We start from the raw sequence: 18190 nt of genomic DNA, 5'->3' as shown, positions 1-18190 counted from the left end.
ACCTGTGTAGGTGATGTCACAGTCTTTTTGGCAGGGAAATTTATAGACTACATTGTGCTGTTCAAATATTTCTTTTTGTGTGTGAGGTTTTGGATTTTAGGAGGTTTGCCAGTTTTTGGCTTGTGGTGAATACCAGTTTGTAGTCAGTATGTTTGAAGATGTATTTATAGGCTTTGTATGTGTTTTGGGTGTATGGTAGTTTGATAATTTTTTGTGTAGGGAAGTTCGTTTTGGTACTTGGGTTGTTTTGGCGGTTTTTTGCCGTCTTGTTTGCGTAGTTAATCAGTTGTGTAGGATAGTTGCGATTTAAGAAGATCTGTGTTAGTTTTTTTATTTCAGCGTTTAGACTATTTTGATTGGTTGAAAATTTGTAAGCATTTATGAATTGTGATAAGATGACGGATTTTTTAACAGAATACGGATGGTATGAGTGAAAATGGAGGTAGTTTCCGATGTGTGAGGGTTTGTGGTATATTTTCGTGGCTATTTTGTTGTGTGTTCTGGTTAATGTCAAGTTTAAGAAGTTGATGGATTTGTTCTGTTCGGTTTCTGTGGTGAATTTTAATCTGTTGCTGTAGCTGTTTAGGAATGTTTTTAAGGTGGTGATGTGTGTGGGATTACCAATGCACAGAATATCGTCTACGTATCTGCCATAAAAGGTGATGCCAGGGGGAAGGGAAGGGTGGAGTAGAAGTGATTCTATATGTGCCAGGAATAATTCCGCTAGTTGTCCACTGATGTTTTGGCCCATGGGGAGTCCGAAGATTTGTGTGTACATGTTGTTGTTGAACTTGAAGAAGTTTGCCGAGATTACTAGTTTTATTAAGTTAATAATGTCAATGGGCGTTAGTTTAGTACGAGAGTGTAGGGTGTGGTCTTCTGTGAGTAGTGTGTGTACGATGTCTAAAGTTCTGGGGACGTCCACATTAGTGTATAAAGAGGCCGCATCCAAAGAAGTGAGGATGTCTTCTTGGGATAGGGTTAGGTTTTTTATTTTTTGAAAAGGTCGTCCGTGTTTTTTTATCATGAAGTTAGACGTTGTGGTTAGTGGTTTGAGGAGTTTCGCTACGAATTTTGATAAAGGGGCTGTGGTGGTATTTTTTGTGGTGGTACTTAACTTCTTGTTACAGGCCATAAAAAAATGGCATTCCTTATCCGCTCTACTAAAGACCCCCCCCCACCCCCCAGACCTACCTGGTATATACCAGGTCCCTTGCAGCTGTAAGCTGTCTTACTTTGGCCAAACAGGCAGGACAGCAAATATCAGAATTTCAGAACACAAGGACTACATCCGGTTTCACCAATACAGCCACTCTGGTCTTGCTGACCATGCGTTGAATACCTGACATAGAATACGGCGGAAAAAAAAGCCACGATAATACACCATAGTAAATACAAATATTGAGGCAGTCTCATCAGAAGACCTTCAGCCCAATCGCCCAAGAATACCAACATTGCCTTCTAGGGGGCACCATCAGGACTTTAGGAGAAATAATAGCTTCCTGCTTCTTCCTCACTTACTCTTTGTGGTGCCTCCATGCACGTGTCTTGTTCTTAAGTTTCTTGAAAATGGCAACGTGATGTTGCCGAAATATTGAAGTATATTAAAATTTATTTTAATGTATATCCTATTTGACGTTGTAATTTCCTTAAATTATTTAGTAAGTAGTTCCAAAGCTATTTATAATATTGGATGCTGCTTTTGTAAACAGCAGGTCTGGGAGCCGTATAGAAAGATAGACTGGCTGGTACACTTGTAAAGACAAATCTTCATCTCCTTTGAGATGAGACTTGACTTTCATACTTGATTAAGAATTCTGTGGAACTGGAGTGCTTTTTGTTTTTTTCTCTTAATATCTGTTAAGGAATCTGAAATGTGTGATCCTAGGTATACAAAGTCCTCTACTTCATCAAGGTGATCATTTTGATTTATATAGATGTGCCCATCTATCTGATTTTTTAATATCTTTTTTTTTTTTTTGGTAATTTATTTTTAGTCCAAATATTTTTGCGGTCCTAAGGCTGTTGAAGTGGTTTTGGGCATCTGTATATACAGATCTTTGATGAGGATTCCAGATTTAACTTGAATATATTTGACTATATTTTTAATTAAAAATATAGTCAATCACAATGATGAATGGATATGGGGCCAGAGTATCTCCCTTTGGAAAAACTGTCTGTTTTGTCTCCATTAACTATTACTGTGGCTTGATATCCATGGTAGAGTGCCTTGATAATTTTAGGTGGAATGGCATAAAGTTTGAGTGTTTTCCATAGACGTTCCCTGTCAACAGAATCAAATGTTTTAGTAAAGTCAATAAAGTTTAAAAGCAATGGTAAGTTCTTATCCTTTGAATCCTCTATTGGTCTTCTGATGCAGTGAATGCGTTCTAGAGTACCACGTTTTTTTGAGGAATCCAGCCTAGTTTGTGCGAAGTAATGGAGTTATATGTGGTTCAATTAGAATACAATTTGAAAATTTGTTCAGTATCCCTATGTATACTAACTAATGGGGTGCATGATGAAAAGATAAGATTAGGCATTAGGTCATTCGACCTGGTCAGTTCTTTGCATTCTTTAAAAGGCTATACAGGCAAACCTCGTTTAACCCGATTAATTAATCCATGAAAATTGTGCTAAGCAAAATCGCGTTAAGGGAATACAATAACCAATAGGAATAATTATAATTCATCCATCAGTCAGTGTAAATTTGAAAAAAAAATTACAGCATAAGCTATATTAAATGATAAAATCAACAAAGTTAATAAAAAATCAATTGTTTAAATTTTTGTTTAATGTCTAAATATTTGATGAGCTACTTTTTTTTACAAAAAAATTAAGTAAAGATGTTTGAATAGTGCTTGACATTTTCATCTTGTTATGCAATTTGTGATAGCTGGCGATCGCTTTATCAAGATTTTGGCAGACTTCAAAGCTTCGTCCCATGTCAGGATCAGCATCAAACAAATTTTCCTTAGCATCCTCAATGTGATTGAAAACTAGCTCAAGTTCTTTTGCAGTTAGTCTCTTAGTCATAACATTCTCTTCTTGTTCGCACTCGTTATCTTCTTCATATGCACACTGTTCTTCTAGTTGAAGGAGATCATTCTTGCTTGACTGTTCTAAATGGGAATCGAGCAAGTTTCTCACATCTTATCCAGTTCATTAAAACCAAGTCTTTTCCTATTGTGCTGATTTCTTCAGTAATGTTAGATCTTAGATTTTGTGCATGATAAAATAGCATAGGCTTGAGTATAAAGTTGCCTTCTGCATTGCCTCCTAATAGAAGCGTAAGACGATCTTTAGATACTTTGTATCCTGGTTGAGATGCTTCAGTTTTAGCTAGGAAAGTTTTTGTTGGCATACACTTCCAAAGAGACCATTTTCGTCAACATTGAATAATTAATGATCATCATAATTACCCTCCTGAATTATCCTTTGAAATTTTTAGGAAACTTGGCTGCAGAATCTTTTTCAGCACTAGCAGATTCCCCAGTTATTCTTACGTTATACAGTCCAGCTCAACTTTTAAAACGGTCAAACCATCCTAAACTTGCAATAAAGCTTTCACATTCCTCCTGAAATTTGGTCTCTTTCAATGAGGTAAAAATATTGAGAGCTTTTGCCTGAATATTCCTTGTACTAAGAGGTATTCTTTTTTGGTTACAATCCTCAATTCAGAGTGATCAAAGACACTCCATCTCACTGCAGATCGATGACAAAAATTTCACGTGACATAAAAAAATCACGTTAACTGATTAATCACTCTCGTAAAGTGGGAAATAGTATCATTTCACTCAATTGCACTAACTGATTATCGTGCATATCGAATTCAAGTTAAACGACGTTTTCCTGTATTAAACCTCTCCCAGTTATCCAGTTTTGAGACTTTGAGACAGAGCAATTTGTAGTTTATCTCTAAGATGATTAACCACATGTCAGGAGTCAAAGAAACAGAGGCAGATTGATGAAATGCTAAGACCAAAACAGGTCATCTGACCTAGATTTCTGAAACTAGGAGGAGGAAAAAAATTTAGAATTTTTATCAAAATTTACCAACCGTAACATTTGAATTTCAACTGAAAATGGATAAATTAGACAAGTGTTTCTTAAATTTTTTTTACAATGGAACACTTCACAAATCCTGAAATTTAATGGAACACTTTGGTTAGAGTCGAGTATCACTGGTCTCGTATTCAATATAAAGCTAAGTGCACACTATTGCCGAAGCAGGCTTATCGCATCACAAAAGTGCGACAGTGTACACTACAAGCATGCAGGGGCCCAGCGTATCACATTGACCCTGCTTCTGACCTCACGTTTTCTAGAATAGATACTTCCATACTTCACTCGTGCTCAGAGGTGTTGACAACCGCTGGCAGCTGAGTCAAGGCCAGCACACACACTGGCCTTAATAGCATAATCTACATGCAAAATGAAAATCACCTGATTTTCAAACATGTTTGAACTTGTCTCAGCATTTAAAACCATTCCAGGCTCATATTAATTTTGATAATTTTTCACAGAACACTTATTCACTTTCCGCAGAACACCAGTGTTCTGTGGAATATAGTTTGGGAAACCCTGAATTAGATCATGGATAGCAAGAAATGTACTTTTTTTTTTATCTCTTTCCATGCTTCATGTATTGAAAACTGTAAAATATTACCTATCAAGAACATTTTTCAAAATTTGATCACAATGCAGTTTGCATATTTTGAAAGAGTTGTACGTTGTTGCCTGCATAGTAAAAATGGAAAGATCAAGTTGAGAGCTTGATGTTGCCATCTGTTTGATGAATTGGTGGATTTAGGGTGACCAACTCTCCCATATTTCCCGGGAACTCTGGTATTTTAGCTAAGTGTTTTGGATCATCCCGGCTCCTGTATTGCTCTTCATATACTCCTGTATTTTTCATAATCAATCATTCTCGTTAAATTTTCAATGTGTTATAACTGCCAAATACAATTTGACACTAATATCAATAGTTTTTAAAAATTCTAATTGATACAATTCTGTTTCGACCAACGAATATACGTGGGTGTTCCAGCAACGATGTGTTATATTGTTGTGTTGATCTTGTAACCTTTGGTGCCATTTTAATAATCAATACCCATTCAAAATAATCAAATCGTTGGTAGCGATTTTCGATATACACTTCTGGATTTTGTTTGTCTGTTTCCTATCTTGTGGTCCTACCAGCTGTTGTATCTGCATTCATTCTCAAAGTATTTTCAGTCGTGATGGATAGTGATGGTGAAACGGAAAGTAATAATGTAAAAAGGCAACCAAAAAAGAAATGTAAATATTTGTGTATTTATCTGAAGAAATGGGAAGAACAGTACTCGTGGCTAAAACCCGTGCCATCCAATGTTCACAAAACTAATTGTATATTATGTAAACGTGACTTCATTATCGCCCATGGAGGTAATAATGATGGCAAGCAACAAGTGCCATAGTATATTTTTGGGATGCGTAGTGACGGTGAAACGGAAAGTAATAATGTAAAAATGCCACCAAAAAAGAAATGTAAATATTTGCGTGTTTATCTGAAGAAATGGGAAGAACAGTACTCGTGGCTAAAACCCGTGCCATCCAATGTTCACAAAACTAATTGTATATTATGTAAACGTGACTTCATTATCACCCATGGGGGTTAATAATGACTGCAAGTAACATTCTAGCACTGAAGGACATAAACAGAGAGAGAAAGATGTGAAGACGTCTTCGAATTTGAACCTCTTTTTCGGTAACACATGTAAGGATTTAAACAACACTGCAGGTGAGCTAGCATTAGTTTTTCACACTGTAAAAACACAACATCAGTTATAGAAGCACGTACTGCACAAATAAGCTATCAAGGGACAATTTCTATGACTCGAATTTGGCCAAGAAGATTTCATGTGGTCGAACAAGGGCAGATACAATTGTGAAAAATGTTCTGGCTCCAAGAATTAATTAAATTAGAACTAATGGTAGTGATAAATTTTGATTATGATTGTAAAGAGTTTTTGCAGTTTGCACAAGGAGACAAGAAAATCAAAGCTGCAGCTGCAGCATCTGTTGATAAATATAAATAAGTTTAATCTAAAAAGTATGGATATTTTAATTGTATGTAAGTATAAATGTTTAAAATTATATTAAATATTTTGATGTGCTATAATTTAAACTGCTATTTGTATATTTTAAATATAAAACATCCTATCAATTAATGTAGGATTCATTCATTTTAGAAAAAATTTTTCTAAAATTTGTCATGACAAAATCTCCCTTATTTTCATGTTCAAAAGTCACCCAAGGTGGATTATTAAATTTCAAATCAACACTAGGAAAGGACTTAAGTTAAAAAAAAAAATGTTTAAGTTAAATAAATATAGCAGTATGTATTTCTTGGTTGTCTTTTTGTATGTATTCTAGAGTTATAAATTTTCTTTTATGCTAATTATATAACAGCTACAAGATAAGAAGAAACAGACAGAAGAGGAGCTAACAGAAGTGAATCGTGTGCTTATTGAGAAGATCAAAGAATTAGAAGTAATGTTCATGTTCATTTTATAATTTAACTAATTTTTAAGAACTACTTTTATTCAATTATGTGTAGAGTTATTGATTTTTCCTGATTCATACAATTAATAAGCAGCATTAGTAATAATTAATACATTCCTTATTTCTTTCAACAGTATTTTTGCAGCATGTGGAAATTTATGTCCTAAACTAATTTTCAGATATATTTTGATTGCTGTTTTATTTTGCTTTCTCTCTCAGCATGATTTTGTTTGTACAGTTATAGGAAAATTATTACATAAAAATCAAATTTATACCTAATAAATTTATGTATGATTTGAAAACAGTTTGAAATATGAACTCACTCTTTGCTCTGAATATATCGGTGTTTTTTTATGCCATAATCAGCACTAAATTTTTAAAATATTTTTATTATTATTAATTTTTGAATAGTACGAGTACACTTAACATTACTTGTAGTACAACATCATAACATGCATATAACAAATGTCACTAGCAAGTAATAATATTTTGTATTATTAACATTATAATATCTGGTGCATACCAGATAAAATGATTGTCACAACTCAATTACTCTATCACTCCTATTAACAGTTTTCTTCCAAGTTGGCTAATAATGCTACCATTTCTCTCCTTACAGATACACACACACACACACACACACACACACACACACACACACACACACACACACACACACACACACACACACACATATATATATATATATATATATATATATATATTACAATGAAATTTTTTTTTTGATAAAGAGGTTCTCCTTATTAAAAATTAAATATTAAGCATTTAATGCGTATAGAAGATATAAAAAAACTTAAAGAAAGTTATCTTTTGTTCTCCAAAACAGACTGTCACACTAAGGTATAAAAAACTATAGTAGACTCTCGACTATCCGGCTTGCGACTATCCGGCCTCCGTATTATCCGGAGCCCGGATTTTATCACGGAGAATTATAATAATACAGTAATTCTCCGTGATAAAATGAGGAATACGTACTGTAATTTACTTTGCCAAGGCGTTGCAAGCGGACGTCTGCTACAATCCTCCTACGTGCCATGTGCATAACACAAGTTGAGACATGCAAAGTGCGGATTTCCCCACTTCGTCAGTTGTGTATTGGATGTCCACAAGTGCGCAATACGTTTGCCACTGTTTCTGGTTACGTTAGTAAATTGTTGTTTGGTGTGCTTTGTTGTTTTTTTTATTAAAGATTACCAAATGGGTGATAAGCGAAAAAAGGTTGTAGTGACTATGAAGGAGAAACTACGTGCTATAAAGCGACTAGACTCTGGGGTAACGGTAAAAACTATTGCTTCAGAGGTAGGAGTCAGGAAAAGTACAGTTGGAGACGGGAAGAAAAATCGAGCAGAAATTGAAAAGTGGTGTGCTTCCCAAGCTAGTGGAAGTGGAATAAAAGTAAGAAAAACGATGCTGAAAAGTAAGCATAAAGAAATTGAGGAAGCTTTGTTTTTGTGGCATGAACACTTAAGAGGAAAAGGCTTGCCTGTTACTGGGCCGATATTACAGGAAAAAGCATTGCAATTTAAGCGACAAATACATGTAGAAGGAGAAGATTCAGAATTTAATGCCAGTGATGGTTGGTTAGATCGGTGGAAAAAACGATTCAGTATACGCCAGATTACCACAAGTGGGGAGGCTTTATCTGCTGATAAAGAGGCTGTACCAAAGACTATCTTTTTAAGCTTATTGAAAAGGAGGGAATTTCTGGGGAGCATTTGTAGAACTGCAATGAGACTGGTTTAAATTATAAGATGCTCCCTACAAAAACGCTTGCATCAAAAAAAGAAGCCGGTGCACCAGGATACAAGAAAAGCAAGGAACGAGTCACCATCTTGGCTTGCAGTAATGCAACTGGCAACCACAAGCTTATGCTTATGTTAATAGGAAAATCAAAGAAACTTGGAGCTTTTAAAAAACTGAAAAATCAGGAATCACTACCCCTATATTACACACATCAAAAGAAAGCATGGATGAATTCAGAAATCTTTAAAACCTGGTTCCAAAATGAATTTGTACCGACTGTAGAAAAACATTTGAAAGACAACAATTTGCCAAGAAAAGCTGTGCTACTTCTTGACAACGCACCTTCGCATCCTGCCAATGACGAACTCACAGATGGAGACATCAAAGCTTTATTTTTAGCAGCATCCAATGTGACTGCTGTTTGTCAGCCGATGGACAAGGGCGTCCTTGAAATGCTAAAGAAAAAGTATCATCGGCATCTTCTCAGTTCGTTGATATCAGCGATTGATAATAATGAAGACTGCGTAATCACTCTGAAAAAGATTGACTTGCTAGATGTCATGAGGTGGTTGGCCGAAACGTGGGAAGAGATTCGAAACATATCACTTGTAAAGTCTTGGAAAATTCTTTTGGATCATGAAGGTGGACATTTCAATCTTGAACCTGTGTGTGAAACTGAAGTGTAAGATGAAAACGATAAACTTGTTTCATTGCTCAAAAATGTACCGAGCTGTGACAATGTCAATGCAGAGGACATTACAGAATGGATGTCAAACGACAAAGTTGATGAAATAACTGACAACGATATTGTGGAAATGGTGACACGGGGGGGAGAAGAATAGGAGGAGGAGGCATCCTTAGATGACAGGAAAAATCTCATCCCACATTCAGAAAGGTTCAAGACGATTGAGGCAGCGCTGCACTACATTAGTGAGCTGGAGGAAGCGACGCCAACTGATATCATCTGCTTGCGTAAGTGTAAGTGGAGGGACATTGCATTGTGGAAGAGGGCTAAAAGGGTGAAGCGGTCATCTATCAAGGACATTTTCAAAAACTAAAAACTAAGTTTTGACTCTTTCATCTTATGTCTACCTTTTCATATTTGTGTGAAAAGGTAGGCCTAGAACTCTGGCCTATCCAGCTTTTGCGTTATCCGGCATAACCTTCCACCACATTAGGCCGGATAGTTGAGAGTCTACTGTACATACAAAAATAATGAAGTAAGATATGATATAACTGAAACTGGGATTTGGATCGTTTCAATATTATTTTTAAATTGTGAAAATATCAATCCATCTTCTTTCATGTCCTAATTTTTTTTTTTTTTTTAATAATGATGCTATAGTATTTATACTATATATTTAGATTACTTTCCTGAAAAGCTACTCAAGTCAAAAAAACATTCCTACATTTGTCAGAATAAGAGATAATTTTCTACTTAGAAATGATATGTCAAAATAAGTCAATACATGTTCCACAAAGTGATTAATAGTACTGTACTGTGGTTTGAGAAGTCATCTTATTTTTTTATTAAATAAAAAATATTCTGTTTTGTCTGTTTGCAGCTAGCAAAAATTACTCTCACCAGCTAGCAAAATTACTCTCCATGGGTGAAAGGACAAAAATATTTGTAAAATCATCATCATCATCATCAAATTCCTGCTTTGTACCCTCAAGGGGTGTACAGGATATGATAGTACTACATGAAAAAAATTACATCATTACTAACTTCCTATCTACAATTTTCTTCCAAATCAGTCTGTTGCTTGTCAAGAGTCCAACATTATCAGATCTTATATTTCTATCATCTAAAGCACTTTGTACCGTATCAATCCACCTATATCTTGGGCTTCCTCTGGGTCGTTTTGCTGCCAACCTGGCAGAGAGTACTTGTTTTGCTAATCTTTCTTCGCCCATTCTGTTTAAGTGACCATACCACCTGAGATTAGCTCTGCTAACACATTCCTAGATGCTGACAATATCAAGTTCTTTCCTAATATCCTCGTTTTTAATATGATATTGCTATTGATGCCATCTGTTCACACCTCTAATCTTTCTCAGGACTCTCATATCTGTGGTCTCTAGTCTTTGATCAAGTGTATTACCTCTGACCCAGCTCTCAGATCCATAAGTTAAAACTGGTTTGAACACTGTCTTGTATACAGCTAATTTAGTGTTCCGACTAATTTTTCTCTTATTCCATATGAATTTATTCAATTGACTACCCACCATACCAGCTTTGCTGATTCTGTTGTCTATTTCTATATTTAATTTACCATCTTCAGTAAAAATCATGCCTAAATAGCTGAAATGTTTTACTTGTTCCACAGATTCTCCATTCACAACGCAGTTGACATTTTCAATGATTCTGCCTATTTTCATTGTCTTTGACTTTTTATTGCTGACCTTCGTACCATATCTATTACAACAGCTATTCAATTTAGTCAGAGAATCTTGCAAACTTGGAGCAGATTTATTTAGAAGTATAACATCATCCGCATAAAGCAAAGAGCTGACATTAACATCTCCAATTTTGATGTCATGTTTAATACCATTTTCCTTCATAATGTGATCCATATAGATAATGAATAACAGAGGGGATAATGTACATCCTTGTCTCACACCAGATTTAACATTAAACCATCTTCCTGTACTTCCTTCAATTCTAACTGCTGACTTACAACTTAAATAAAGACTAAGTATTGCTTGATATAATGCCCCATCGACACCATATAACTGAAGCGTATTGAATAGCTTCTATCTTGGCACCTTGTCATATGCCTTTTCCAAATCGACAAAACCTAAATACAGATCTTTGTTATATTCCCATGCCTTCTCGACTATTTGTCGTAAAGTGAAGATCTGATCCTGACAGCCTCTATTTGGCCTGAATCCAGCTTGTTCTTCACAATTCTTCTCAACCGTTTCTCAAGTATACTTGCATAGATCTTGCCAGGAACACTCAGTAGGGAAATACCTCTGTAATTCTCACATGCAGTTTTATTTCTCTTTTTATATATGGGTACTATCAGAGCTCTACTCCAATCATCGGGAATTCGTCCCTCTGTCCAGGCTTTCTGAACTATGCAGTGCAGCCACTGTAAGACTCTTATACCACCATACTTCAGCATTTCTGGTCGAATATCATCTACTCCTGCTACCTTTCCACATTTCAAGCCTTTGAATGCTTTTTCTACTTCAAGTATGGATATGTATTTATGACTGCATGCCTGGTCAGTGTTTTTTACCACTATGCTGTCATCACTGCTTGTTTCATTTAGCAGTTTTTCAAAGTAATTACTCCATACTTCAAGGATATCTTTTTCTCCCGTTTTCATGTCACCTTTATCATCTCTAATTCCTTTTACAGCACTCTTTCCTCCATTCTTAAGCTTCTTCAACAACCTCCAGAATATTTTGCCACCTTCTTGATATTTATTTTCTATATTCTTGCCAAAGTCCTCCCATGACTTTTGTTTAGCTAGTTTTACACAGTGTTTAGCATTCTTGCATTTGTTTCTATATTCTCTAAGAGCACAAGCTGACTTATTTGACAGGAACTTTTCATATGCTTTCTTCTTTTCCTTCACTGCCTCTTTAACTTCCTGGGTCCACCAGGGAGTTCTGATTTTTTTATCCTTACAGATAACCTCACCACATGCCTCTCTGGCAGAATCAATCAATGTTTTCTTCAGAGTTTGCCACTTGAATCTCCAAGGTTTGATTCCTGTTCTCAAACTCTTTCAGTTTTTCTTCAATAAGCTTTGTGTATTTTAGTCTACAGTTCACATCTGAGAGCTGCTCAACTTTTATTCGACTTAAAACTTTCTTACATGTTATTCTTTTCAATATGAAATTCAATTTTATCCTGCTCAAGACTAAATAGTGATCACTTCCAATTTCAAATCCTCTGTACACTCTGGTATCCTGCACCAGGGAGAAAACATCACTATCAACAATAACATAGTCAATAAAACTTTTCTTATTCCTAGCCTCTTTTCTCCATGTGAATTTGTGCACATTTTTATGTTGGAACATGCTGTTAGTAATAACCAGTCCATGTCCTGAGCAGAAATCCAACAGATATTTGCCATTATTATTAACTTTGCTCTTTTCTCCAAATTTTCCCAAAATATTTTTGTATGTCTCACAATCATTTCCTACTCTGCTATTTAGATCCCCAACAAGGACCAACTTTTCCTTTTTCATTGTGTCAGTTGCTTTTTCTAAAGCCTCAAAAAATTCCTCCACTTCTACCATAGTAGAACCTTCTGTGGGACCATAGGCACAAATAAGTCTCATTGTCCAGTTTCCCATTCTCATATTTGCCCACATTACTCTACTTGAGACTGCCTGCCATTCAAGAAGATTAGCCTCGTATTTTGTGTTGAATACTATGGCTACTCCTTCTTTTCCTTGATTGTCATTGCCTGAATATAACATTTTGTATTTATTGCTCAGAAAGATCTCACCAGTTTTGGTCTTTTTTGTTTCAGTCACCCATATTATGTCAATCTGGTACTTATCTAATTCCTCAGCTAGCTCCATTTCTTTGCCATTCAGGCTTCTTACGTTGATAGTATTGATCTTTAACTCTGATGATGTTGAGTTGGGGTTTATTTTCAGATTTGGTCCAGTAGCTGAATTTTCGCTGTTTGCCCTGGCGAAAACAACAGGGGCCTTGTTTAAACCGGGCGACGTCCCAGCCGGCATGAAATTTTGTCATGTTGTACCATCATTCTATATTTTGGTTTAACCAATAAGAATACAATTTGGTCGGCTAAATCCCAAATTGCCAGCCTATCCTCGTCCATTCAGTATCCAAGTAGATACCCAACAGGGTGCACCACGAGAAGGTGAGGATTGGACATTAAGTCAGAAGCCCTGGTCGGTTCTCTGCATTCCTTTAAAGGCTATGTGGAGGTCTCCTCTCAGTTATACAGCTTTGACCCTTAAGCACCCCTATTTGTAAAATATCTACTTTTATCTACTTTAATTAGTTTTAACTTTAACTACTTTAAACGCATCTACTTGATGCAACTCGATGAGTTGCATCGAGTAGATCTCGGCTGTAATTGTTTGGCCTGCAGCAAGAAACTCATAGTAGACAGTACTGGCTCCATTCCACCACACACAAAGCATACACTTCTGAGGATGAAGTGTGCAGTACTGGATCGTTTGGTGACAACCAACGATAAAATTTGCTTCCTGTTAGAGTAAAAGTTCCATTTTTCATTACAAGTGAGCAAGTAATCCAAAATGTTTTTTTTTATGGTGTGAAAGAAGTGAAGAGCAAATTGATTGTCATCTGATAATGCATGTGGGACTCATTTGCTTAGCTTCCATGATTTTCCCAGTTGATACAAGTGTAAAAAAATTGTTTCACCACTCACCTTAAACATTTGTGAAAGTTCTTGACATGTTAATCTTGTATTATTTTCAACAGTGGCATGTAATACTTCACTATCAATAATGGATGGTCTTTTTGAACATTCATCTTCAAGTGATTCATCACCAGAAACAAAACTTTTCAACCATTTCTGCACTGTATGTTCTGCTTCCGCATCCAAATGCTATACATATATTATGGGACACTTCTGAAGCCTTCGAACTGAGTTTAAATTTGTAAAACAAACAAGCCCGAATTACACCAGGTTCAACTGACATTTTAAAAGGGTTCAAAAGTCACTGAAAAAGAGTACACACCAAGTTAGAGCACACTGATTGACTGACACACATGAACAATTGTGCTCTGCAAACCACTACAAAATAAAACAAACCATTGCAGTGAACTGGACCGAAAACCGAATGAGCTTTTTTGGAATCCTTATAATAACTTTTATTAAATTGACTTATTTTCTAGAACAGACAGTTACTTTATTATGTGTAATATTAAGCATCATATTTTCTTGATTGAAATATTTTGCAATTGATATTTTCATAATGACATAGTCATGTCCTTTTAGTTCTTTCTAAAGTTATTTTTTTTTTTACTTCTCATCTTCATTATTATTTTTTTATATATCACACCTTTCTAGGCCTTATGTATTATCTGGCTGTTGTAGCTCTAATGAGTAGCATTTCACATGGCATTGTTGAACCTTTCTGTTCTGTATGTTTGCAATTGTATTCCAGCCAGTTTATACTGAAGATGCTTATGATATGTGGTGAAAATTTTTTAATAAATAATTGCTTTCATATTTCCATTTAATTATTTTTAATACATATACATCAATTAGTACATTGATTTCTAAATTTACTGAAGTGTATTTCTAAACAATGCAGTATTTATGGAAGGCAACTGGTAAAAAAAGGCCAAGTACATTAACAGGATCAAGATTTCTTAAGCTCTGTAAAATGGTCAAGGCAGTATTCTCTCTAAGATGTGTAGGTGCACAGTTGCTGGCAGACAGTCATAAAGTTCTGTACAGTCATCAGGTCATGTAAAAAGTTTCTGCACAGAGCAGTAACAGGTCTGTACAGCTATAAAAAAAAAAAAAAAAAAAAAAAAAAAAAAAAAAAAAAAAAAGTGGGGGAGAGACATTGGGTTCAGGTAATCCCTACCTGTTGTAGAATTAAAGAACCTTATTTGGTCTTACAGAACCCACCATATTTACTCCTATGCAGCAACTTATTACTATCATGTCAGCTTCATGATACGTATAAAGTGCAAGTTTTTTATTAATGCTGCAAACCTTTGATAATTTATGATGAACTATTTTTTGCATTATAAGCTGAAATGTTTATCATTATATGCTGAATTTCTGTGGAAATTTATGATAATTTCTTGTTTCACAGTAGCATCATTATCATTGAAACTGCGTTTGTTTCTTGGGTGTTCTCTCTCTTCGTGTGAATTTGTTCATGTTCACATTTTTATGTTTGAACATGGTATTGTTATTAATGACTAGTTCATGTCCTGATTGGAAATTAGCAGGTACTTACCGTTATTATTAGGTTTGCTCTTTTCTTCAAAATTTTCTCAAACTATTTCCAAATCATTCTTACTGGCATGGTTGACTGAGCAGATAGCACATCTGTTCTCCAACCAGCAGGCTATGTTTGAATCCCACTGATCGGCATGAATATTTCTGAATGTCTTTTGTTAGAAAATGGATTTGATTGCTCAATGAGACCACTACCCTGCTTTAGAGGCATGAGATGGCTTAAAAAAAAGGTTTAATGTATGGCTTGTAGAGCAGAATTTCCATTTAAAATATATACGTAAGGTAAATTCATTTATTATTTGTTAATTAACTGCATACAACTTTGTGTTCCTACATTTTCTCAGTATTTCTAAGGATTCATTCTGGTTTATTAACTGCTATAATAACTAAAAATATTTATTTTGAGACACCCCAACATCTGTTTTTACATTTCATTAAATATAGTCAACTTTTTCTGCATCAAAGTTATAGGGACTATAAAAGAAGTAGTTCATTGTTTTGGAAAGTCCAAGGTGAATTTCCTTTTAAATAGCATTGTTATTTGGCTGGACCTTTTGGTAATTTACACTGATATCTGTAAATGGATTTCACATAATAAGAGTTGAGTCTATAATGTTTATTTATAATGTTATTTTGCCTCTTTACAAGGCCTTGATAAGACCTCACTTGGACTATTGTGCGCAGGTCTTGTCTCCTGGTTTCCGATGTGATTCTGATATATTCGAGAGAGCACAAAGGCAAGTGTTAAAAATGATATCAGGATTGTGGAATGCTTTGATTATGAAGACAGGTTGAGAATTTGTAGATTGCAGACACTAGCAAATAGGAGAAAGAAGGGTGATATGATTGAGACTTACAAATTGCTGAAAGGATCATACAAGATTTCAATTGATGGGATTTTTCAATTTATGGAGGGTGGGGAAATGACGAGAGGGCATCCTTAGAAGCTGAGAATGAAGGCTGCCAAGAAGAGTGTAAGGGCTAGATTTTTTCTCTCAGAGGGTGGTGCGTGATTGGAATGGATTCCCATTTGATGTTGTGAGTGCAAGCAGTGTGAATGAATTCTCAAGAATAAGTATGATAGCTGGTGTGTGTAGTATGTGGCCTCCCTTGATGAGTCTCTGACTCCCTGGAGGTCTCTCTTAATAATAATAATAATAATAATAATAATAATGTAATTAGCATTTTGTTTCTTTAGCTTTGGTTCGTACATGTGAGATTAAGAATACACTGTATATTTTATAGGAAACAAAAATGCAATTAAAAGAATTAAAAAAAAAGGTTTCAGATCTTAAAAAAGGAGTTTCTAAAAGAGATATGACCATTCAAGGTTTAGTGACAATGCTGCGTGGCAAAGATCGAAAAATTAAAATACTTCATAGCCAACTTGGACATAGTGAAGAAGAGAAGCTGCATAATGAGACAGTGCCAAATGCATCTGACAGTGATGAAACAGACTTCAGCAAGGTTAGTATTCAACATAAATAATGGAATTGATGTTAATTATGTGAATTTTACTTGATATTTTTTTTTCTTTAGAAAGTTTGTAATGTAAAGTGTATACTAGTTTTAAACAATTATTTTCATCAATCTTTATTTACTTATTAAAAATCATTCTGATTATGTAAAGAAATGCAAATACATTAAAAATTTATACTCTATTAAACTTTTGCATATTTTTCATTACTGTGAATGTCACAGTGCCAAGTGCTATCGGTGTTAGCACTGATGAAATAAGACTGTGTTTAATAAGATTAGCATTCAATAGAAACATTGAATTAATATTCTTTATGTTCTGTATTTGATATTTGTGATTGATATATTTTCTTTGGGAAAGTTTGTAGTATACTGTAAAGTGAATAATTATGAACTTTTATTTGCATATTAAAAATTAGTGTAAAATCCGTGTAAAAATTAATAAAGAAATGCAAAATACATTGAAAATTTGTGCTCTGGTTAACTTGTTGAAATTTTTAATTATTGTACACTAAATTCAAACTTTATTAAGGAAGTTAAGAAAGAACTACAGTACCTTTTGCATAAGAAGTTATTTAAGATTTATTATCATTGATCATGTATTTTAATGCCAACAGTTGAGCTATTTAAAACTGCAAAATATAATGACAATTTGTTTTTGATAAGTTTTATTTAAATCCCTATTTATTGCACATTAAGTTAAAACTTTAATAGTATCAGTGGAAGAACTACATAATTTTCAACTCAAGGAATTCTGATATATTTTATAAACATACTTGTATGTTGTAAATCGAAGTGGAAGAAGAAACTTGTTAATATCTGCAGGACACACACACACTCACACTCACGCTCTCTCTCTGTCTAGAAAATACATGAGAAGAAGGCTTTTCTTTGGAAAAGCCTTCCCACTAATGAGCAGTAGAGAGAGAATGAGTGAATGAAATGTAAGAAAAATCGGAGTATGTAGGTGAAGTGTGAAGGATATTGAATACCTACAGCATGTGGTACAAATTTAGAGGAGAGTGGAAGAAATACACATGCCAGTTCTGATGAAGAGTGACAGTAGCTTTTGTTTGTATGTTTCCCTTTTATAGGGAAAAAATCCTGCCATCTTCATAAAAGTCCTAAAAGTAACTCGCACACTGGACTGAATTTGAACCCGAGTCCGTCTGCATGAATGGTTAGATATCAGTCACCATAGAAATATCTGAAATATCTATAGAAAATTCAACATACATAAACTGATTATTTGTGAAAGTGTAGTGAATTGGTGAGAGATGATGGGTCATTAATCAACCTACTTGCCATCTTTAGTTAGTTTAGCATTTTTATGGAGCATATTAGCATGCAGTGCATGTGAGAACAGTGTAGTCAACATTTAAATTGATTTGTGTAGGGTTAATAGTTGTTCAGAGGTCTTCAAATACTTGGAGTGAAAGGATATCAAATTTCTTGAT

The 18190-nt window shown here is 34.8% G+C and overlaps 1 protein-coding gene across 5 annotated transcripts in view; it reads left to right on the top strand.

Annotated features, from left to right (window-relative positions):
• LOC150103910 (uncharacterized) overlaps window positions 1-18190 on the top strand; it is a 589709-nt gene that overhangs the window by 215640 nt on the left and 355879 nt on the right. For all 5 annotated transcript variants that reach the window (XM_090397176.1, XM_090397175.1, XM_090397178.1 and 2 more), the window contains exons 8-9: window positions 6454-6534; window positions 16503-16724. In XM_090397176.1, the coding sequence (XP_090253302.1) occupies window positions 6454-6534; window positions 16503-16724 (303 nt within the window). The remainder of the gene's footprint in view (window positions 1-6453; window positions 6535-16502; window positions 16725-18190) is intronic.

This window comes from Typopeltis vanoorti, chromosome 8 (genome assembly GCF_054136105.1).
Source record: "Typopeltis vanoorti isolate ZY-2024b chromosome 8, IOZ_Tvanoo_1.0, whole genome shotgun sequence".
Taxonomy (NCBI): Eukaryota; Metazoa; Arthropoda; class Arachnida; order Uropygi; family Thelyphonidae; genus Typopeltis; species Typopeltis vanoorti.
This window is presented reverse-complemented; position numbering and strand designations above follow the sequence as displayed.